The following is a 23,679-nucleotide window of genomic DNA, read 5'->3' as shown; positions in this document are numbered from 1 at the left end:
TTAATCATAAATCTGATAATATCACCCATTTCAGGAGAGACAGAAAATGTTTGGCGGAAAATATTAACATAGGAGCTTGTAAAAAAGAGCTTAGGGTAAACAAACTTAAGAAATACGGTACTAGCGTGAATAGCTCTGCTAAGGTAATGTACGGCGGCCACAAATAATCCCGAGAAACACTATATCGATGCATAACAGTAACAGGTCTCCACAGCCAATCGCCACCTCCACAACAGACCCGAAACTTGTAGAACTAAGAGCCGTTAAGCACCATTCAGATGAAACATGAGCTAAAATATGTAATATAATTCACCCACACCTTTATAACTATATGATATAAATCCGTTAAATACGTAATGATAATCAAACAGTGACGTTAATCAAACCTTCACAGGGCAAACGTCATTTGATAATATAAAACAGTAAAATGATGGCTTTATATACGTCTCCCCCCAAAACAACTTAACTGAACAGGGTGAAATTATTAATCTCAGAAAATTAGTTCAAATAGAAAAACAGTCAATAAGTCACCTAGACGAACAGCCAGACTTGTTTGCGCCAAACTGAAATTTCAATGGAAACATAAGCTTACCTCTAGGAGGCGGTATTAATTGCTAACTTTTACAAGTAGGGTTCTCTTCTATGACACAAAGGCAGAACGATCTAAAAAACAATTTGAACAGCATGCGTTAGTTCGACAAATTTAGTTAATATAATCAAAAGCTTCAATAATAAATCCAAGAAAATATCCCAAGGCGTTAAAACAACTACTTAATAAACCAGATTTACCATAGAGCTTATGAGTAATTTAACAGCACTAGACACGGAATTTCATTAAATAGTAGGAAAACAACAAACGGCCTGACGGCTCACAGGAAAATAACACTGATTTGAAAGCCACCAGGTTTAAAGCTTGTGGCGTAAACAAGTAATAGTAAAGCAAAACCTCAAGTAACACCTACAATGGCAAGCAGCCACCGTTACTTGTGCGGAACAAGCACTAACCATTAAATGGATCAAACTCAAACAGACCACTTGTAGTTACAATAATTACAATGGGTGAAACATTTTTGAGATAGCCATAAAGCGCGAGTCTTAGAGGCGGGCGTATCACTGCGCGAGTGATACCAACCATTGCTGCATCAAGAAATCGTTATTCCATAATTTCAGCTCAATGCAAAACACCAGCATCCAAAAGCACGCAGCATGGACATGAGGGAAAACAATTGAGGTGAAGAACACTGAAGGGAGTGGTGAAACCGATGGAGCCATTAACGGTACATTCGTAACTACTCGACGTCCGCACAAATAGGGCCAACGGCCCACACAGCTGACGGGCCTACCACTGTCTGTGTTTCCCCGTCACCAAGTACCCATACACTTCCCAACTCCACAGGCTCCGGTTTGTTTTCAAGACTTCGCCATCGATAACACACAGGCCGCCAAGGGTAATTCATGCCAGCTTGCGGGGAGGCAGCAAATGAAGGGGCAAGAAAAGATGAAATGAAGTCGCCACGACTCATACATACAGGGTGACAATTATTGAACTATACGAACAAAAGTAAAAAATTACGAATTATTGCGTGCACTCATTTTATTCAACATGTAAACGTTACTACAGATATTCGGATTTGCGTTATGACAGATTCGATAAGCCTGCCATTATTGGCGATGATGTGGCGTAGATGAATGGCGAAATTCTGCATGACGCGCTGAAGTGTCGGAACATCGAAGCTGTCGATGACCTACTGAATGGCTGGTTTCAGCTCATCAAAGGTCTTGGGGTTATTGCCGTACACCTTGTCTTTAATGCAACCCCACAAAAACGGGCCGCATGTGTGCAGTTCCAGAGAATATGGCGGCCAATCGAGGCCCCTGGCACTGGCCTCTGGGTACGCCACAGCCAGGATGCGGTCCCCGTAGTGCTCCACCACGACGTCAAACATTCTCAATATGTATGTGCGTGTGTATGTGTGTGTGTGTGTGTGTGTGTGTGTGTGTGTGTGTGTGTGTGTATGTGTATCTGTGTGTGTGTGTATGTGTGTCTTAAGGAACGAAATGAAGACGTGAACCTGTGACCGGAAACGCCATCCAAAGACGCTAAGAGAGCCCGTATTTGTATGCATATAAGGGTTTTTCACCATTCATGTTACACACTTCTAGAGATTGTAGAGGAGACGTGATAGATAAAGTTTTACATAGAAACCCGTGTTCAGAAAGTTCATCCAGCGACGCTACAGAGCGTCAAAGCTATAGACGTCGGTGCCTGTAACTGTATGTATGTATAGGGTGATTCAGTGATAATATTATTAATTTTCAAGGATGCTGGCGACTGAGGTAAGGGTTCCTGGTTTGAAAACGAACAAGTCGAAAATTATAAGCGATAACCTTTCTGGCACCTCTGACAGTGAGATACATGTACTGGTACTACTTTCTTAAAAATGTAGGGTATGCAATGTTCAGAGGTGTTAATATGGACCAAATCAACAAAAAGTGGGGCCCCAAAATGCATACTTTGCACTTGTTCAATAGTGGAGATGCTCATAGCTCGTCAGTTATGCGTTTTAGAGTGTGTGTTCATCAGACATTTCTTCTTGTGTTGGTCCATACCACCACCTCTGAAAATTGCGTATCCTACATGCTTAGCAACAACTGTACTGGTAGATGCATCCCACTGACAGAGATATCAGAAAGATTTTCGCTTGTAACTTTCGAGTCGTTATTTTTCGAACCAGAGAACCTTACTTCAAATTGATACATTTAATCTCCATCATCTTTGAAAGTTTGTAACATCGTCACAGAATCACCATATATGTACATGCACTTACAGGGTCCGGTCCCTATAACTTGATTCTTTGTAGCTTCGTTGAATGACGTTTACAGACATGAGTTTTTATGTAAAACTTGATCTACTAAGTGCCTCTACAACCTGTAGAAGTGTGTACCATCAATTGTGAAACGCCATGTACAGTATCATAACGTGATGTTGTTACAAAATTTGAGGGATGATGGCGTACGATGGATGCATCAATTTGAGGTAAGGGACCCTGGCCCGGAAACAAACGAGTTATAAGTTATAATCGAAAGTTGTTCTGATGCCTCTTACAGTGGAATACATGTACTCCTGTAGCTAAGACTGATGAGTAGGAAACTTTCAGTGGCGGTAGCATGGACCAAAACAAGAAAAAAAAAGTCCAATACACATGGGCTCTAAAAACAGTATCTGTATTAGTCCCATGTGTGATTAATACTGCATGTCTTACGAGGTACACAGCCTTATCATATTTTGCAGCGCGATCCTTTACTGGCGATAAGATAGAGACATTATTTGTGATGCAATGTGTTTCTTTGAACCAGTCGAGTGATATTTGAACTATAGTTAATTATCGCCTTTCATTACAGATCAAATGATAAATAACTCCGCTCCGATCTGTGGGTATATGTATTTCTGGGACGGTTGCTGCCGCTCATAGTTAAACATGCATTCTGCTGCATTGCTGCTAGTCGCTGCTGCCTTCTACACGAAGGTAGTGGCTGTCCCACGCCTTCCCATCGTTCAGGAGGTACGGTAATCGACATCGAAGGAAGCAAAGTTAAAATTGTAGGTAGCTAATTGATAAAAGACATAGCTGCAGTTCAGACTGTTACCTTACTCTCCGAATGTAAAGAGCAGTAAATAGTTTCCAGATATTAAGCAGCTTTTGTAGAACTATCCTATGATGAAATCAGTCTTCAGGTTTACAGAATAGCATTGATTTGAGATGTATAGGACTCCATATTTGTCTGCAATCTAAAATGATATTGTCATTGTAATTCTGTTTCACCATGGTGTTCCTGCAGTCCTCAACCTATCGAGCGTACGTCGGGCCCTTCAGCTGAGTTGTCAGCGGACTCGGCTTCTATTCCCGGCTAGGTTGGAAATGTTCTTCACACGAGGACTGGGTGGTGGTCATCGTCATAATTTCATCATCACCGACAACTAAGTCGCCCAATATGGCGTCGAATGAGAAGATTTAGGGCAGAACTTCCCCATGAGGGGACTCTCAGTCAATGATGCCAGACGATTACTTCATTTCATTTCACCAGGTGTATGGTAAATGGCGAAAGTCAGCCGTTCATTTTCCTTAGGTGAAAAATTCTATATTCCAGCAACATCGAATATGTGTCAGGATTGAATATCGTGGGTGTGATTCCATGCGTGAAACTCTTTCTCGACCTTACATAGGGAGCTTTGAAGTGGTGGTTGTGCGTGAGTTCCGTAGGAATGGACATCTGACTCTTCCACCCTTCCCAGAGGGCGCTGTTTCAACATTTAAAGGAAAAATGTCAGTAATCTGATAGTGTCACTGAAGTAAGTTTCAAACAGGTTGTCACAGTTCTTTCAGTTTCATTGAGTGCGACATTGACACGCTTATTATGGGCTTATGCTTTCGAAAATAGTTTTTGATATTCATTCAACCACAGCAAAACTTATGTTCACTGCAGTTATCTGCAAATGAACTGGATTGACTCCCCACTTAGTTCCGAAGACAGCAATGCCTTATTAAATCACTAAGAAAACCGTTCTAGGTGTCTCCTGAAGTGGTTGGGAGAAACCAAAAACTGTTTTACATGAAGTCTGCTCCTCTCCAAATGCAGACTGTACATTAACTACGCTATATCCATACCCAGACATTACTCCCTTCTCTAAACAGTTAGTTCCCTAAAATTTCATTAAAGTAACATAATGTTGCCTTTCTGAGGGATAACGTTCTCTTTCTCAGGGACTTTTATATTTTTTGTAGGTGGTGTACAGAATCAAGTAAGAGCCCCTTGAATTTCCTTTCTTCCCTCCTTAGGGTAGTTAATAATGATAGTGGTAGAAACTGTCACCGGCAGTGGTATATGAAATAATGCCGATAAATTCTCTTAATGGTGATATATTTAGCCACAGTTAGTGCTACATGTGAGCCTCGTTGATGCTTTCTTCAAATGTGTAATGTGTGTGTGTGTGTATGTGTGTGTGTATGTGTAGATGGTGATTTGAGAACTTGTTTTAGGGAGATGACGTATTCGTGACTGTAGAAAACGGTGCCTTGAGGGGTGTGGTGGCCACATCACTGAACGGCGCTCTCTACAACCAGTTCCGGGGCATACCTTATGCCACGCCACCTCTGGGAGATCTTCGATTCCGTGTGAGTAACACATATGAAAGTCTTGTAACGGGTTATCATCCTATACTTGTAATCACTTTATTTAACTAATCCCGAGGGCATGCAGTTTTACTGTATGGTTAATGATGATGGTGTCTTCTTGGGTAAAATATTCCTGAGGTAAAATAGTCCCCCATTCGGATCTCCGGGCGGGGACTACTCAAGAGGATGTCGTTATCAGGAGAAAGAAAACTGGCGTTCTACGGATCGGAGCGTGGAATGTCAGATCCCTTAGTCGGGCAGGTAGGTTAGAAAATTTAAAGAGGGAAATGGATAGGTTAATGTCCGATATAGTGGGAATTAATGAAGTTCAGTGGCAGGAGGAACAAGACTTTTGGTCAGGCGAATACAGGGTTATAAATACAAAGTCAAATAGGGGTAATGCAGGAGTAGGTTTAATAATGAATAAAAAATAGGAATGCGGGTAAGCTACTACAAACAGCACAGTGAACACATTATTGCGGCCAAGATAGACACGAAGCCCACGCCTACTACAGTAGTACAAGTTAATATGCCAACTAGCTCTGCAGATGACGAAGAAATTGAAGAAATGTATGATTAAATATAAGAAATTATTCAGATAGTGAAGGGAGACGATAATTTAATAGTCATGGGTAACTGGAATTCGGTAGTAGGAAAAGGGAGAGAAGGAAACGTAGTAGGTGAATATGGATGGGGGTAAGAAATGAAAGAGGAAGCCGCCTGGTAGAATTTTGCACAGAGCACAACCTAATCATAGCTAACACTTGGTTCAAGAATCATAAAAGAAGGTTGTATACATGGAAGAAGCCTGGAGATACTAAAAGGTATCAGATAGATTATATAATGGTAAGACAGAGATTTAGGAACCAGGTTTTAAATTGTAAGACATTTCCAGGGGCAGATGTGGACTCTGACCACAATCTATTGGTTATGAACTGTAGATTAAAACTGAAGAAACTGCAGAAAGATGGGAATTTAAGGAGATGGGACCTGGATAAACTGACTAAACCAGAGGTTTTACAGAGTTTCAGGGAGAGCGAAAGGGAACAAATGGCAGGATGGGGGAAAGAAATACAGTAGAAGAAGAATGGGTAGCTCTGAGGGATGAAGTAGTGAAGGCAGCAGAGGATCAAGTAGGTAAAAAGACGAGGGCTAGTAGAAATCCTTGGGTAACAGAAGAAATATTGAATTTAATTGATGAAAGGAGTAAATATAAAAATGCAGTAAATGAGGCAGGCGAAAAGGAATACAAACGTCTCAAAAATGAGATAAACAGGAAGTCCAAAATGGCTAAGCAGGAATGGCTAGAGGATAAGTGTAAGGATGTAGAGGCTTATCTCACTAGGGGTAAGATAGATACTGCCTACAGGAAAATTAAAGAGACCTTTGGAGAAAAGAGAACCAGTAGTATGAATATCAAGAGCTCAGATGGAAACCTATTTCTAAGCAAAGAAGGGAAAGCAGAAAGGTGTAAGGAGTATATAGAGGATCTATACAAGGGCGATGTACTTGAGGGCAATAATATGGAAATGGAAGAGGATATAGATGAAGATGAAATGGGAGATATGATACTGCGTGAAGAGTTTGACAGAGAACTGAAAGACCTGAGTCGAAACAAGGCCCCTGGAGTAGACAACATTCCATTAGAACTACTGACGGCCTTGGGAGAGCCAGTCCTGACAAAACTCTACCATCTGTTGAGCAAGATGTATGAGATAGGCGAAATACCCTCAGACTTCAAGAAGAATATAATCATTCCAATCCCAAAGAAAGCAGGTGTTGACAGATGTGAAAATTACCGAACTATCAGTTTAATAAGTCACGGCTGCAAAATACTAACGCGAATTCTTTACAGACAAATGGAAAAACTAGTAGAAGCCGACCTCGGGGAAGATCAGTTTGGATTCCGTAGAAATATTGGAACACGTGAGGCAATACTGACCCTACGGCTTATCTTAGAAGCTAGATTAGGGAAAGGAAAACCTATGTTTCTAGCATTTGTAGACTTAGAGAAATCTTTTGACAATGTTGACTGGAATAATCTCTTTCAAATTCTGAAGGTGGCAGGGGTAAAATACAGGGAGCGAAAGGCTATTTACAATTTGTACAGAAACCAGGTGGCAGTTATAAGAGTTGAGGGGCATGAAAGGGAAGCAGTGGTTGGGAAGGGAGTGAGACAGGGTTGTAGCCTCTCCCCGATGCTATTCAATCTGTATATTAAGCAAGCAGTAAAGGAAACAAAAGAAAAGTTCGGAGTAGGTATTAAAATCCATGGAGAAGAAATAAAAACTTTGAGGTTTTCTGACGACATTATAATACTGTCAGAGACAGCAAAGGACTTGGAAGAGCAGTTGAACGGAATGGACAGTATCTTGAAAGGCGGGTATTAGATGAACATCAACAAAAGCAAAACGAAGATAATGGAATGTAGTCGAATTAAATCGTGTGATGCTGAGTGAATTAGATTAGGAAATGAGACACTTAAATTAGTATAGGAATTATGCTATTTGGGGAGCAAAAACTGATGATGGTCGAAGTAGAGAGTATATAAAATGTAGACTGACAATGGGAAGGAAAGCGTTTCTAAAGAAGAGAAATTAGTTAACATCGAGTATAGATTTAAGTGTCAGGAAGTCGTTTCTGAAAGTATTTGCATGGAGTGTAGCCATGTATGGAAGTGAAACATGGACGATAATTAGTTTAGATAAGAAGAGAATAGAAGCTTTCGAAATGTGGTGCTACAGAAGAATGCTGAAGATTGGATGGGTAGATTACATAACTAATGAGGAGGTGTTGAATAGGATTGGAGAGAAGAGAAGTTTGTGGCACGACTAGAAGAAGGGATCGGTTGGTGGGACATGTTCTGAGGCATCAAGGGATCACCAATTTAGTATTGGAGGGCAGCGTGGAGGGTAAAAATCGTAGAGGGAGACCAAGAGATGAATACACCAAGCAGATTCAGAAGGATGTAGGTTGCAGTAGGTACTGGGAGATGAAGAAGCTTGCACAGGATAGAGTAGCATGGAGAGCTGCATCAAACCAGTCTCAGGACTGAAGACGACAACAACAACAACGTAACCTGTTCCAAACCCAATGACACATAGCGAGGTCATACTGTCTTATAAGAACAATTTATCTTAGGCTTGAAACTGAGAATCCAAATAGCCGTAGCGGGGATATCAATGCCACTTGTTCAAATGGCTCTGAGCACTATGGGACTTAACATCTGAGGTCATCAGTCCCCTAGAATTTAGAACTATTTAAACCTAAGTAACCTAAGGACATCACACACATCCATGCCAGAGGCAGGATTCGCACCTGCAACCGTAGCGGTCGCGCGGTTCCAGACTGTAGCACCTAGTACCGCTCGACCACCCCGGTCGGCCAATGCTACTTGTTATAACTATTTTAAACAATGTGTTACCACCATTTAAAAACTTTAAACTGGTCATCTTATTGCTATATTTACATATGAATGTTTAAGAAAAATGTAAAAGGCTTGTTCCAAATCATTGCGATTAGTTGTACAAATTGTCCATGGATCATAAAACTAACAAACACATTTCTTTCCTTACATTGATAGGTTTCTGTCGTTTGAGGTTATTTTCGTAGATACGAGGGTCATCACAAAAGTAAGGTCTCCTATTTTTGAATAAGTAGAGAACTCTGTTTGTGCTGCAGTTGGTCACACTCTTACGAAGAGTGCTTCACGCGCTGTGTGTAAACATGCGCACGCCGCGCTGAGGCGCTCAGTCTTGGCTTGAAAGCCGTTGAGAATGGAGCTCCCGTTGAGTGATACCGCCAAGTACGAATTGCGCTCAGTTATTCGGTTTTTGAACGCAAAGAGCACTGCGCCTATTGAACTCCATCGTAAGTTGACGGATGTGTATGGTGAGGCGTGCATGGATGTCAAAAACGTTCGTAAGTGATCTAGAGAGTTTGCAGCTGGTCGGACGGAAATTCATGACGAACAAAGGAGCGGGAGACGGTCAGTTTCGGAGGAGACAGTGTTGAAGGTTGAGCAAAGCATGCGTGAAGATCGGCGGATCACCCGGGATGATCTCTGCACGTTGGTTCCTGAGGTTTCCCGAAGCACCGCTCACAGAAATTCGGATCCATGTCACCTTATCGGAGGCATCTGATTTCTCCCCATGTCAGGTGGACGATTGTGTCCTGCTACAATGTCGTCCTGGCGAATAGTTGCTCTAAATATGCGCTGTCCAGAGGCATTGGCGAATGGGGGAATACTACAATAGGATTTCATTTGGGCCCAGCGTAGGCGTGATATGGTTGGGGGGAGGGGGAAGGAGGCAGTTCATCTGTGTTTCCAAGGTATCTGTGAGAGAGATCTATGGCACTATGAACAGTGTTGCACGCCACCTACATTCCATCGTGTCTAATGGCTCTGAGCACTATGGGTCTTAACATCTGTGGTCATCAGTCCCCTAGAACCTAACGAACCTAAGGACATCACACACATCCATGCCCGAGGCAGAATTCGAACCTGCGACCGTAGCAGTCGCGCTGTTCCGGACTGAGCGCCTAGAACCGCTAGACCACCGCGGCCGGCTCGTGTCTAATGTCTTCACTGATGGTGATGTCATCTTTCAGCAGGAAACAGTCGGTGCCGGCATTACTCTATTATGATAAGTAAGGTAGTGAACTCACATTGGTGTCTTGGACACCACATTCGCTTGATCTGAATATAGTGAAAATCGTCTACAATGCTATTGGGCACTAGCTCTGTGTCGGCCAACTGTGGGCCCTTTATTTACTTGAATTGTATGACCTTTACTTAGATGTATGGTGCCACATACCTCTGGACACTTAAGAACGTTTCGAATTCATGCCATACCGAATAACTGTTACATTGCGTTCTACAGTAGGACCAACACGCTATTAAGTTAGCTGACGAAAAAATCGCTACACCAAAAAGGAATTAGTGTAGAGCAACGAAATTTTGGGAATATATTTGTTTAGGTTACATATTTAAGTAATTAACATTGCAAGGTCACAGAGTAATGTAACCCCAGGGTAAACCATGGCAAATGTGAAGTACTGGTACATTAATAAACAGTTTAAACGCCAGAAAGTTGAATATAAGCATGCTAACGCGCATGCATTGTGCAAGACCACAGATTAATGTAACCCCAGGGTAAACCATGGCAAATGTGAAATACTGGTACATTAATAAACAGTGTAAACGACAGAAAGTTGAATATAAGTATGCTAACGCGCATGCATTGTGCTAGATCACAGATTAATGTAACCCCAGGGTAAACCATGGTAAATGTGAAATACTGGTACATTAATAAACAGTGTAAACGCCAGAAAGTTGAATATAAGCATGCTAACGCGCATGCATTGTGCAAGATCACAGATTAATAACGCGCATGCATTGTGTTCTACAGGTGTCGGATGTCAGTTCGAGGAACATATTTCCATGACTGTTGCACTTGGTCGGTCGAATACAGGGACAGTTAATGCTGTTTGTGAATCACGCTGGAGCTGCGGCCGATTATGTCCCATATGTGCTCGACTAGAGACAGATCTGGGGATCCAGCAGGCCAAGGCAACACGTAAACGCTCTGTGGATCAGGCTGTGTTACAACAGCCGTATGTGTGCGAACGTTATCCTGTTGGAAAGCACCCTCTGGAATGCTCTTCACGAATGTCAGCATAACCGGTCGAATTACTCGACTGACACAAACATTTCCAGAGAGAGTATGTGGGATAACCACGAGAGTGCTCCTGCTGCCATACGAAAGCGCACCCCAGACCATAACTCCCGGTTTAGGTGCATTCTGTATAGCATGCACACAGGCTGGTTGCAGAGCCTCGACTGGTCTCCTTCTAACCAACACACGGCCATCACTGGCACCGAGACAGAACCAGCTTTCATCATAAAACATCTGAAGCCATACAAGACGGTGGTTTGGAGTCATTTGAGTCAGTGGGAAGCACGCTACAGAGCGTCTGGTTTGGAGCTGTCCTTGAAGTAACCGATATGTAGCAGTTCATTGAGTCATTGTGGTCCCAACTGCTGCTGAAATTGCTGCTGTAGATGTAGTACGAGGTGCCAGAACCGTAGGTGGAACATGATGGTCTTCCATCTCGGTGTTGCTACGTGGCCGTCCGGAGCCCGGGCTTCCTGCGACCTTATATTCTCGTGACCGCTGCCAGAAATCATGAAGAATGGCTATATTCTTGCCAAGTAATTCTGCACTATCATAAAGAAACATCGAAATTCTAGTAGCCCTATTACATAGCCTCGTTCAAACTCAGTGACATGTTGATAGTGGCGTTTTTATCGCTTAAAGGCACTCTTGACTAACATCAACTCACCACGTCCAGTCTCAGAGGTAACCAATGCTCCCGAGCGTTACACTGTGCATCTAAAGCAAACCTGATATGTATCCTCATAGTGTCACCATTGGCACCATTCTTATGCGACTGGCGCGAAAACTGAATAGTGCGATCGATCGTGCTGTATGGGTACCTGCATGTAGTGTGGACGACGAAATAAAATACAATCTCTCTCATCAACCAGCCGAAAATCAAAGTTCTAAATGGTTCACAAGTGCTAGATCAGCTCGGAGACCCCACGTGCTGCTGCACGAAAAGGGTTACCCATACATTACATAGCACAATCACTTCAATGGGCCCCCTTGAATGTGGGTGGACTACAAGTTTGGCTACGTTTCGTCTATGGCGCGCCAATCGCATTCCTCGCAATGTACCCAATGTCCCACAAAAGTATTTAATAGCAATGCAGGCAGGATTTGCTACGCAAAAATCATGTTCAAACCCACATATTTTTTAAAGTTTCACAAATTCGAATTTATTTTTAATAAGAACATAGAAAAATTGAAAGTCACACTTCACAATAAATTAGAGAGCCTGACTGAATTTCTTAAGATTTTGGAGGCGGTATAATAAACTCCTATTAATTGCGTGAGTTATCTTTAGAAAACTATTAAAGATCCACCGTATCTCAACTATAAATTCCACAAAGGTTACATACTGAAGCCTTACAAATGCGGCTCGTTCACACGCAACCCGGTAATACCAAGTCCATCAAATGAGAAAAAATTTCTATGTGCGAAAGTAGGAACTCTGAATAACTCACACACGCGGACTAGCAGTTATTTCACAGCTCATCAGATAAAACTTTCTCCTGACACAGACTAATACAGTCTGACCGACTCCAGTGGCGACCGATCCTGGACTCCAACTAAAACGCCGCTGTTCACCCAGGAAACATCGGTCAAGCGCCACTGGAGGCAGTTAAAACACTAAATGTTAAAGTTGCTGAAACTCTTAATTTAACCTTTTATACAAATATGATACATCAAAACACATAGAATTTTCCCGAGATACATTATGTTGTTATTAGTTTTCTTTTATATGCCATAATTTGATTATAAACAACCATCTCTATAGTTCTCCTCTGTTTCCGGATTTATGAGTGTATGTATTAAGAAACATTTTAAATTACACTTTAAATAACCTGGTACATATGTGGAGAAAAATATAACACCAAGAAGAAGTTACGCGAGATGGACGAAAGTTGGTAGACGTGTTTCTACGTCTGAAAGCTGGTGTCTATTTTAACACGATTGTGTACCGTAAAGGGAAGAGAGACTTTATTCAGTAACAAACACGTGACCGCAGACGATGGTTCAAATGGCTCTGAGCGCTATGGGACTTAACTTCTGAGGTCATCAGTCCCCTAGAACTTAGAACTACTTAAACCTAACTAACCTAAGGACATCACACACATCCATGCCCGAAGTAGGATTCGAACCTGCGACCGTAACACTAGCGCGGTTCCGGACTAAAGCGCCTAGAACCGTTCGGCCACTGCGGCCGGCTCGACTACCACAGTATTCAGAAACAGTTTAAATTATACATTAAATAATCTGTTATATATATCAAGTATACGGTATCACCGCTAGTACTGTATCGCCGCTAGTTTTAATTTTTCTCTGTTTATTAAGAAAAGCTGTTTTCAATTGCGCGAAATCCACTTTTCAGTCTCTCATTTAAATGTGTTAATAATTTCAGTGAATCGACTACCACAGTCCGATACAGTTCTACGTGATGTATCCATAGACACCTCGTTTGTCGCAATTGCATAATGCGTTGCTGAGGCATTCACTTATACATTTCAGGAATTATTTATAACATTTAACTTGCCATAACTTATTAACTAATGCGGATATCGAAGGAGCATTCTCACACGCGTAATTTTCCGCTTCAAGTGGGCCTACTGGCTCATTAGTGATAGATATGGCTCAATCTTTATTAATTCTGAGGTAAGCTTTAATTTTGCACTCGTTGCGAAGCACGGTTACGAGAAACGAGGAAGCCATTGTGCTGCCCAACGGACGGGTTTTCCGAGTCACGGGGTCGCCCTATCCGGCAGTGGGAGTGCCGAGTTAACTCCCTATGTGGAGCACGGTGTGAAACTGGCCTTCCACGTGCTCCTGACGAGCTAATTTCAGTTGTCAACACGGATTTGACCCGATCCCAACCGCAGCCTGTGCATCTGCGGTCTCGTGTTTGTGACTAAATAAAGTCTCTCTTCCCTTTACGGTACACTATCGTGTTAAAATAGACACCAACTTTCAGACGTAAAACACGCCTACCAACTTTCGTCCACATCGCGTAACTTCTTCTTGGTGTTATTTTTTTCTGTCACTGTCCTAAGCAAGTATGTGTTACTTCGCCATTATCGCTTGAAAATAAATATATTTTCACAGTAAGCTGTGTGAACTGATTTTAGCGACGACCTGGAGTCCACAATCCGACGTTTGAAGAAAGTCAAATGAATAAATCGAACTTTTTCTTGCTTTATGATATTTTAGCCGATTAGTACTGCAGTTTTTACAAAAATACATCGTCCATTGACGAGAAACTGGTCATGTCAGACAGCTCCCCTTAACTCGTGTGATGACGTCCACAGGCCCCGCAGCCTGCGACCTCCTGGTCCGGAGTTCGAGACGCGCTGTCCTTCGCGGAGAAGTGTGCCCAGCCATCGGCTCTCGGCTTGCGACCACCTGTCGGCTCCGAAGACTGCCTCTACCTCAATGTGTACGCGCCGGCTACGGGGAGCCGTCCTTTCCCCGTCATGGTTTACATCCATGGTGGTGCCTTCGAAGCTGGGTCGTCTTCCAGCGGCACTCCAAACTATTTTGTGGAGAAGGGCGTTGTATTCGTGACAATCACCTATCGTCTCGGTGCCCTTGGTAAGTTAATCCTTTCGTTTATGCTTTTATGTGTTGCAGTCACGATTTAGGCATTAACTGAAAAAAATTAAGAGGGATCCAAAAGTTTTTGTAGTATTAACAGAAAGCAGATGACGGTTTATAGCTTGGTTTGATGCCAGTGTGAATCATATCGCCATCAAATTTTAAATATTACGGTCTACTTGAAAAAAAAAAAAAAACACTGACACAATTTTTTTTTACTTTGTCCTCATGGAAGATCAGTTTGGATTCTGTCCGTCCCCGGTAGCTGAGTCGTGCTGGCACGGTAGCTCAGCGTGTTCGGTCAGAGGGTTAGCTGCCCTCTATAATAAAAAACTGAGTCAGCGGCTCAACACTGAACTTGAACGGGTGTCCTGGGACATCCGCACCGACCAAATGCAACGAACAAAATCGAACAAAATGAGAAAAATAATAAAAAAAGTCGTCAGCACGACAGTATGTCAATCCTAAGGGCCAGGGTTCGATGCCCGCCTGGGTCGGAGATTTTTCTCCGCTCAGGGACTGGATGTTGTGTTGTCCTAACCATTATCATTTCATCCCCATCGACGCGCAAGTCGCCGAAGTGACGTCAAATCGAAAGACTTGCACCCGGCAAACGGTCTGCACGACGGGAGGCCCTAGTCACTCGACATTTTAGTTTGGATTCTGGAAAAATCTGAGGAAACGCGAGGCAGTACTGACAGATTTTCTTAGAATACAGGTGAAAGGCAAACATACGCTTATAGCATAGATTTAGTAAAAGATTCGGGAACTGTTTTCTGGAATACATCCTTTGAAACTGAGAAAGATAAGTGATAAGTGATAAGATACTTACAACGTTTAAGTTTACCGACTGCATTGTGATTCTATCACAAATGCTAAAGTGTTGAAGAATAGGTGAGAGGAACGAATTCTTGAAAATAGATTGTAAGATGAATATCAACAAAGGTAAAGAAAGGGGTAGTGGAATGAAGTATCAAATTAGGTGATTGCTGGAGAAATTAGATTAGGAAGTGACACTAAACTTTGTCAACGAGTTTTGCTATTTAGGCAGCAAAATAATTGACTTTGGCCGAGGTGGAGACGTCATAAAATGTAGACTGGCAGTAGGAAGAAAATCCTGTCAGAAACAGAAATTTGTTAATATCAAATGTAAGTTTAAGTATTTCGAACAATTATATCAATATTTTAGATGTATAGTTCTATTTAAGTGAAACACGGACGATCAATATTTAAAGCAAGAAGAAAATGTAAGTTGTTAACATTCGATTCTACTACAAACTGCTGAACATTAGATGTGTGATCGAATAACTAGTGAGGAGTTAATGGATAGAATTGAGAACAAAAGCAGTTTGCAGCCTTAACTCACCAGAGGATGAGCTCGGTTGATTCGGTGCATCCTGAGGCCTCAAGAATCATCAATTTGTTAATGGAAACAGTACGAGAGATAAAGACTGTAGAAGGAACCTAAGACTTGACTGCAGTAAACAGGTAGAAATACATGTAGGTGGCAATTGTTATGTAGGGAGAAAGGAAGTTTCACACGATATACTAGCGTCGAGAGCTGCAAAATAGGCAAATGGCTCTGAGCACTATGGGACTTAACATCTGATGTCATCAGTCCGCTAGAACTTAGAACTACTTAAACCTAACTAACCTAAGGACATCACACACATCCATGCCCGAGGCAGGATTCGATCCTGCCACCGTAGCGGTCGCGCGGTTCCAGACTGAAGCGCCTAGAACCGCTCTGCCACTTCGGCCGCCCCGAGAGCTGCATCAAACCGGTATTTGGACTGAAGACCACCATTCACACTGAATGTCGCGCTATGCTATCACAATTTCGTAAGAAAACTGCATTTCTCCGTATAGTTCGGATGTACTTGTACCGTGACGTAGAATACGCACTCGTACCTAGACTTCGGGGTGCACCAGCCGACACCGGAACTTATCAGTCAAAGCAATCATTTCCTAATTTTCGATCGTCCAGTGGCGGTGTCTCCTCTAGTGGCGAAATCTGTGCTCCGTGGCCTGTGGCGATCAGAGGCACACATGAGGAGGCATAGTGGCTCCAGCACCCGTTAGCAAGGAGGGAGCCCTAGTTTTAACGATTGCTCACCGGTTTTCGGCTTCCATCACTGAACTGACAAGTGATCTACTGTAGTTGGCCTGACTAGAGGCGACCCACCGTGAACACCTTGTTGCCAGTGACAGCCAGTGGCAGCACTCCCGTTTACTCCGAACTGACACGCCCTGGGCACAGTGGCCAGCGAAAAATACAGTGTCTGCATGACGTCCAAGGGGGAGTGAACCATGTGCCGCGCATTGAGGGCCAGGTCGCGATAAAGAAACGTGACGCCACGCGTTTATCCTACCCGACACGCGTCAGCCACGGTGACTACCGATTAACTTGTGGTGTACATACAGAACTATTACATTTCCTGCGGAGAAATTCTCTCTGTCTCTCGCCCCCCCCCCCTCTCTCTCTCTCTCTTTCTCACCCCTCTTTCTCGTTCTTGCTCTCTCTCTCTCTCTCTCTCTCTCTCTGATTCACTCACTCCATCAACACAGCTATGTCTAATTCAGTTGCTCATGAGAGGATGCTACTGATTTACACTTCTATAGCTTACATTTACGACACAGAAATCAAACGACATGAGATAATCGCAGCGTACTCGTATTTATAACAGACATAAAATAAGAACGCAGCTGTAAAGTTGAACATTATTGTTTAAACGTTCGTCTTTAGCAAGGTATATTCTGAGCTCCAGTAGACTGTTGCACCAACATGAAAGCCAGTTCATGACAATAAATCAACACTTGGTTCACTATAGTACCATTTTCGGATTTGCATGAGATAATGGCATTAACATAAAAATGAAACCAATGGTGGATTAAAACAAAGAACTTAGTATCAACTGGAGCGGCTTTTCATTAATTAACTAATTATCAGATATCATTCATGCGAAAACCTCACAAGGCATAGCCTGTATGCCTAAAGGTCACATGTGGTGATGTCCTGAAGTCTCCACACCAGAAACATCTAAATTGTCTGCGCCTGTATCAGCAAATTTATTTGTTAAGATTGGCTATAATCTTTTTAGGATTTATTAACATTATACGTAAGAATGCATGTCGAAGACTACTTGCCGTGATACAAACCTATTCGAAATACCGAGTCTTACCAGTACGCCTAATATTTACTGCATATTACACTGCGTTGCAATGCCACACATTTTCTCAGAGTCGCTCCAAAGATATGTTTACTGTGTTATCGCCTACCTACAGTTCAGTGTAACAGGTACTGAAATTCATTGTAGTGCATTTGTGAATAACACGACAAAATAATAACCACAGAGCACAAACACTGCACAGTTACATAACCGAATTTCACATAGTGGCATAACATCATATCATGCGGAATGCAGCAAACAAGATGAAAAAAAGAAATACGTTTACTTATGAGTGTCAGAATATACAGGCTTCAAGTACACTTTCATAAGCGCATAGATCTAAGTACATAGCACAGTAATCGGGATGAAGGATACAGACTACGTAAATGCAATGCAGATGCACAGCACTTTTCAAATTCAAGTAAAAGCTGCTACGAGCGATACTCTGTGCGAAATAGTATGCAGATAGGTCTATGTTACTCCAATCTTCAGTTCAACAGTTTAGGTACTAATAATAGCCCATATATCTAATACTTATCCTGCACAGAGAAACTGGCAGAGTTAAAATAACGTGCCCTGAACTGCAACGTTAGTTTCGCAAGTCGTTCGTTATATTCTCTGATTATCTCTATTTGAAATTTTGTGTTGAGAGTAGCCCTATTCGTAGCTACAGCACACCGCTGACCTCAGTCGTGTTTCGCGTTCATTGTTTCTCTCGTAAACAATTAGTATTTCAGACTTCGACAATGTCTACTTGAATCTTAGCCAAAATTTGCAGTGTTCACAATATTTTTTTGATTGAAAATAAACGTTGGCTTCACATTTTCATGACATTCTGTCAGAATGTATTCAAGATCTGGATAAGAGGTTAAACATTACAATGTAAAATGTTGTAGATTACAAACTTCATTCAGTTATACGAATAGCCAGTAGATAGTACTACAGACTGGTCAGGAATAGAGAGCCTGTATAACGAAACCCGATGGTCGAAATCAAGAAAATTAAAAGAAATACAGTGCGTCAAAAAACCAGTACATTGTCCCACTTGGTAGTACCAGTGATGTTTACAAGAAAACAATGAGTCACCTGGGACTTTGGGAGTCACTGTGAGTGATATAAGAAAGCAAACATTTATACTGACGGGCGTCCCTCATTGTTCTTACATAAAACAGATCCAAAAGGCAGGACAGCATCCACAGAAAGATAGGTTAGTGGAACGCAAATGCATTATTTTGCGTATGTGTGCTATGTCTCTTTTCTTCAATGCAAATGTTCACTGTTTTTGTTTCCTCATTCCGTGGAAATGCAAGTCTACTAGATTGTTCAGTATTGTATTTAATTTATAATAAGGTATTTCGTTTGTCTGGATCAAATTTTAATTTACTTTCTTAGCGACAGTAATGAAAAAGGTACAGCTATATTTATATAAAAAATTATGGGTCTATATCTGCTTATTATCAGCGTTCTGCTTTTGGAAACTAATTACCGGGCACTAACTTTCAGACGTTACAAGTAAGTTTAAAATGAAAGATTGACCGTCTGTAAGGTCCCTTTGTCAGATAAATGCTCGTATTTAAGCTCACAGATGTAAAATCTACACAATTTGCTGTCTGACCAAAGAGCAAACACATACAAAGTGCTTAACAAATCCAAGAATACATTGAAATCGTTCTCAAAACCTCGAAAACAATATCCCAACACCGGAAATCACTGCCAACACATTGGAAGAGACACATGGACGAAACATGGCGTCGCAGTTGATGAACCAATCACGTGCATCTTCACCTACGTCCACTTTCTCTCTATATATATCGGCTTTCTAATCAGTTACAGTTTGTACATAGCATTACCGTTATAATACAGTGTAAAGTCGAAACAGGCAAGTTATGCGCAGTTGGAATTCCATATGATGATATTTTAAAAGGAATAAGAAATTTATGTTGATTCTGAAACACAAATGTACCCCGTTAGAATATTAATCCTAGCAGTGACTACTGAATGAAACTAGCGCACTGTAATCCCTTAGGATGAATAACGTTACGTGGCTAAGGATGTTCCGAAAACGAGTACAATACGAACTGCCTACTGTTTTCAGTTGAGCAAATTCTATTTACTGAATATTATTCGGAAACACTTTAACCTCACACATTGACTGCTGGAGTGTCACCTATGCCGACAGATCCCTGAAACATACTTATGTGGCCAGATTTCTCATACACACACATATGAAAATAAACTGTACTATCAGCAAAAGGTGAAAATTTCCCAGACGTTCAGGCATGTATCTACAAACATGTTATAACTTTATGTTTCAAAAAGCTGCAGAATACATGAGTTCAAGCTCTATGTGATGTGGTACAGCAGTATTCATGCAAGATATCTTAACAGTTACTGTACAACACAAACGGCCTTTCGAAAGCCGTAGCCAGTGACGTAAGATGCTTTTGTGTGCGAAAAAAAGACTGGGAGAATGTAAGAAAATCTTGAAACGATTGGCAGCTTGGTTAAAATCCGTCTACTGCCCACCAAATGGTGTCTGCACCAAAAGTTTTCACGCGTCCTTATGCCACCTATACACCATGTCGGAATGCAACTATACAACCGAATCTTTGTCACCAGCAATCATGCCAAAAAAACACTCTTTGATACTGCCGAGTCAGGATTCTGTGTCCAGGCCATGAAAGGTAACCCAAACACTTTGGAAAAATAGCCAATAGCAAGCATGCCATAATATACGTCTTTCATCCTGAAGAACGTGACGCAGTTGTAGAAGCTAGTATTATAGAGCTTATAAGAAAGCATGTGAATGACCAGGAGCCAGACAATTTCTAATCTCCCTATAATATGCACGTTTCAGCAACCACTGACATTTCTGCTGTGAACATAAATTTGTATACAAACCGTTTGATTTGTATCTACTCCAAGTGGCGATTTGTCCGTATACCATTTGTAGGCTCCTCGCTTTTTCAATTACTACTGTAAATTTAGACCTGACTGTGAGCTTTAGGGGGTCCCTTACTGAGTTGTTATGTCTACCGTGTTCAAGGAATGTACGTTGTCTGAGAAAAAAGTGAAAGACCAAGAAGACATGTCAATACAACTACTTACATGTGCACTTCATCGGCTGGTATGTAAATGTTCAGAGTTTCATCTGCATGACAGGTGACTAGCCACAGGTACATTAGTGTTGCTCGTGTTGAGTGTTGTTGCCTGGTGTGGTGGGGTACATAAGTGGCGTTAACAGGGTCCGATGTACAGTGATTACTGTGAAGAACACGGAGCCGCCATGTACCCGTTTGAGAAAGCGTCATCAGCATCAGACAGAGCTTGAAAGGGGCCTCGCTGTGGGTCTCCATTTGGCCACACGCTCCAATCGTGTAAAATCCAGATTTTCGTAGGTTTTAGAATGTAACACTGGCCCAATGTTGGCTGGCATAAGAACTTCAGGGCAGACATACATGTCTTCAAAGTTTCGGTCGAGCACATCTGACCACCACAAAGGAGCATCGCGATACCGCGCACCGTGCACATCGTAACATCGTCACATCCGAGAACCTGGAATCCACTCCCTGCAACATTCTTTGTCATCGCGCACCATTGGTCGGAAACTAGCAACACCCCCCACTACGGAGTTACCGCCCCATGCGTAGACTCACATTAACACCGCAACATAAACATCTGTGGAGTGGTGTGGTGACCTGGAAAAATGGACTGCTAAAGGAAGAATCCTATGGTGTTCAACGATGGATCGTGGATCTGCACAATCAGCCCGAGCATGGCTGGCGAGTTTGGTGGTGAGTTTGGGACAGCTGCCATTCTTTCGTTGTTTTAGGGAGGCCCAACAAGTGTTATTCCTGGTGTCATGGTTCAGGTAGCCGTTTGGTATCACGACTAGTAATGATTGAGAATACTCTAATGCCACAAACGCAAATCACATGAATCCTGTGTCCTCATGTGCTATTTTTTTGCACGACAGTATCTTGGTGCCATTTTTCAAAAGGATGATGCTCCTCTACATACAAAATGTGTCTCTAAGAACTGACTGCGTGATGTAGATGTGCTCATGTGGCCAACAAGATCCACAGCTCAATCTCCAAAAGGACATATGTGGGATCAGGTAGGACAACGACTCAGCTGCAGCGCCTGTATTCAGGATACGAAGGATGACTTAAAACAGTTGAGCGCCATCTTACCTCTGCAGAAGATACAAAGGTTTTACGACACACTTTCCAACCCAATCAGTGAACGAATAAGGGCCAGAGGCACTACAACATCATACTGCCAAGTTCTTTATAAATTTGACAGTTTTGCAATCACTAAAATAACACTACATTCCCTCCTGACTTGAGAGGTTTCATTACTTTCCTTCCTCTCTTCCAGGGTGCTTCAATTCTTTTTCTAAGGCAGTGCATTTAGGAAATTGATGGTTCAGTACATCAGTTGTCTCTTAGATACATCGAACGAAACTTCTATGGCTATCTATAGAACCCTATATATTATCGTGCCATGTATCGATATCACCTCACTGGCGTTCTGCAGTTGGTAACGGAATTGCAAGTCTCCATTAGACGCTGGTAGCTGTCGTGCGGGAGCTGGCGGACCCAATGGCGCTTACCCGCTCAGCCATGTCCCCAGCAGGGCAGCCACTCAACCCACTTGCACTAGAAGCCTCATCGCTATATCACCATCGTTCATCCTAGTACAGCGAGCCTCATCCTAGGTGCTACCGTATGAGCTGACTAATCCTTCCTGCATTAATCGTAACAAGTCTTTAATCGCTTTCAAAAATACAAGTAAATCTTCTGTTTGCTGTTTTAATGTACGCTAATTATTTTTACTCCTGCAAGCTTTCTGCACCACTCTGTAGCCCACCTCTCCTTACCGTTGCGTGTGAAGTAATACACAACGTACACTACTGGCCATTAAAATTGCTTCACCAAGAAGAAATGCAGATGATAAACAGGTATTCATTGGACAACTATATTATACTAGAACTGACATGTGATTACATTTTCACGCAATTTCGGTGCATAGATCCTCAGAAATCAGTACCCACAACAACCACCTCTGGCCCTAATAACGGCCTTGATACGCCTGATCATTGAGTCAAACAGAGCAGCTGCCCATGCAACTTCAACGCGATATCACAGCTCATCAAGAGTAGTGACTGGCACATTGTGACGAGCCAGTTGCTCGGCCACCATTGACCAGACGTTTTTAATTGCTGAGAGATCTGGATGATGTACTGGCCAGGGCAACAGGCGAACATTTTCTGTATCCAGAAAGGCCCATACAGGAACTGCAACATGCGGTCGTGCATTATCCTGCTGAAATGTAGGGTTTCGCAGGGATCGAATGAGGGGTAGAGCCGGCTGGAGTTACAGAGCGGTTCTAGGAGCTACAATCTGGAACCGCGCGACTTCTACGGTCGCAGGTTCGAATCCTGTCTCGGGCATGGATGTCTGTGATGTCCTTAGTTAGGTTTCAGTATTTCTAAGTTCTAGGGAACTGATGACCTCAGCAGTTAAGTCCCATAGTGCTCAGAGCCATTTTTTTGAAGGGTAGAGCCACGGGTCGTAACACATCTGAAATGTAACGTCCACTGTTCAAAGTGCTGTCAGTGCGAACAAGAGGTGACCGAGACGTGTAACCAATGGCACCCCATATCATCACGCCTGGTGATACGCCAGTATGGCGATGACGAACACACGCTTCCAATGTGCGTTCACCGACATGTCGCCAAACACGGACGCGACCATCATGATGCTGTAAACAGAACCTGGATTCATCCGCAAAATTGACGTTTTGCCACTCGTGCACCCAGTTTCGTCGTTGAGTACACCATCGCAGGCGCCCCTGTCTGTGATGCAGCGTCAAGGGTAACCGCAGCCATGGTGTCCGAGCTGATAGTCCATGCTGCTGCAAACATCGTCAAACTGTTTGTGCAGATGGTTGTTGTCTTGCAAACGTCCCCATCCGTTAACTCAGGTATCGAGACATAACTGCACGATCCGTTACAGCCATGCGGATAAGATGCCTGTCATCTCGACTGCTAGTGATACGAGGCATTTGGGATCCAGC

At 42.5% G+C, this 23,679-nt stretch overlaps 1 protein-coding gene across 1 annotated transcript in view; it reads left to right on the top strand.

Annotated features, from left to right (window-relative positions):
* Positions 1-3,479: 3,479 nt before the first annotated feature.
* The window catches only part of LOC126095548 (venom carboxylesterase-6-like), a 93,350-nt gene continuing 73,150 nt past the window's right edge, over positions 3,480-23,679 (top strand). The window contains exons 1-3 of the mRNA XM_049910327.1: positions 3,480-3,527; positions 5,040-5,174; positions 14,143-14,425. Of these exons, the coding sequence (XP_049766284.1) occupies positions 3,480-3,527; positions 5,040-5,174; positions 14,143-14,425 (466 nt within the window). The remainder of the gene's footprint in view (positions 3,528-5,039; positions 5,175-14,142; positions 14,426-23,679) is intronic.

The sequence above is a fragment of the Schistocerca cancellata genome, chromosome 8 (assembly GCF_023864275.1).
Source record: "Schistocerca cancellata isolate TAMUIC-IGC-003103 chromosome 8, iqSchCanc2.1, whole genome shotgun sequence".
NCBI lineage: Eukaryota > Metazoa > Arthropoda > Insecta > Orthoptera > Acrididae > Schistocerca > Schistocerca cancellata.
This window is presented reverse-complemented; position numbering and strand designations above follow the sequence as displayed.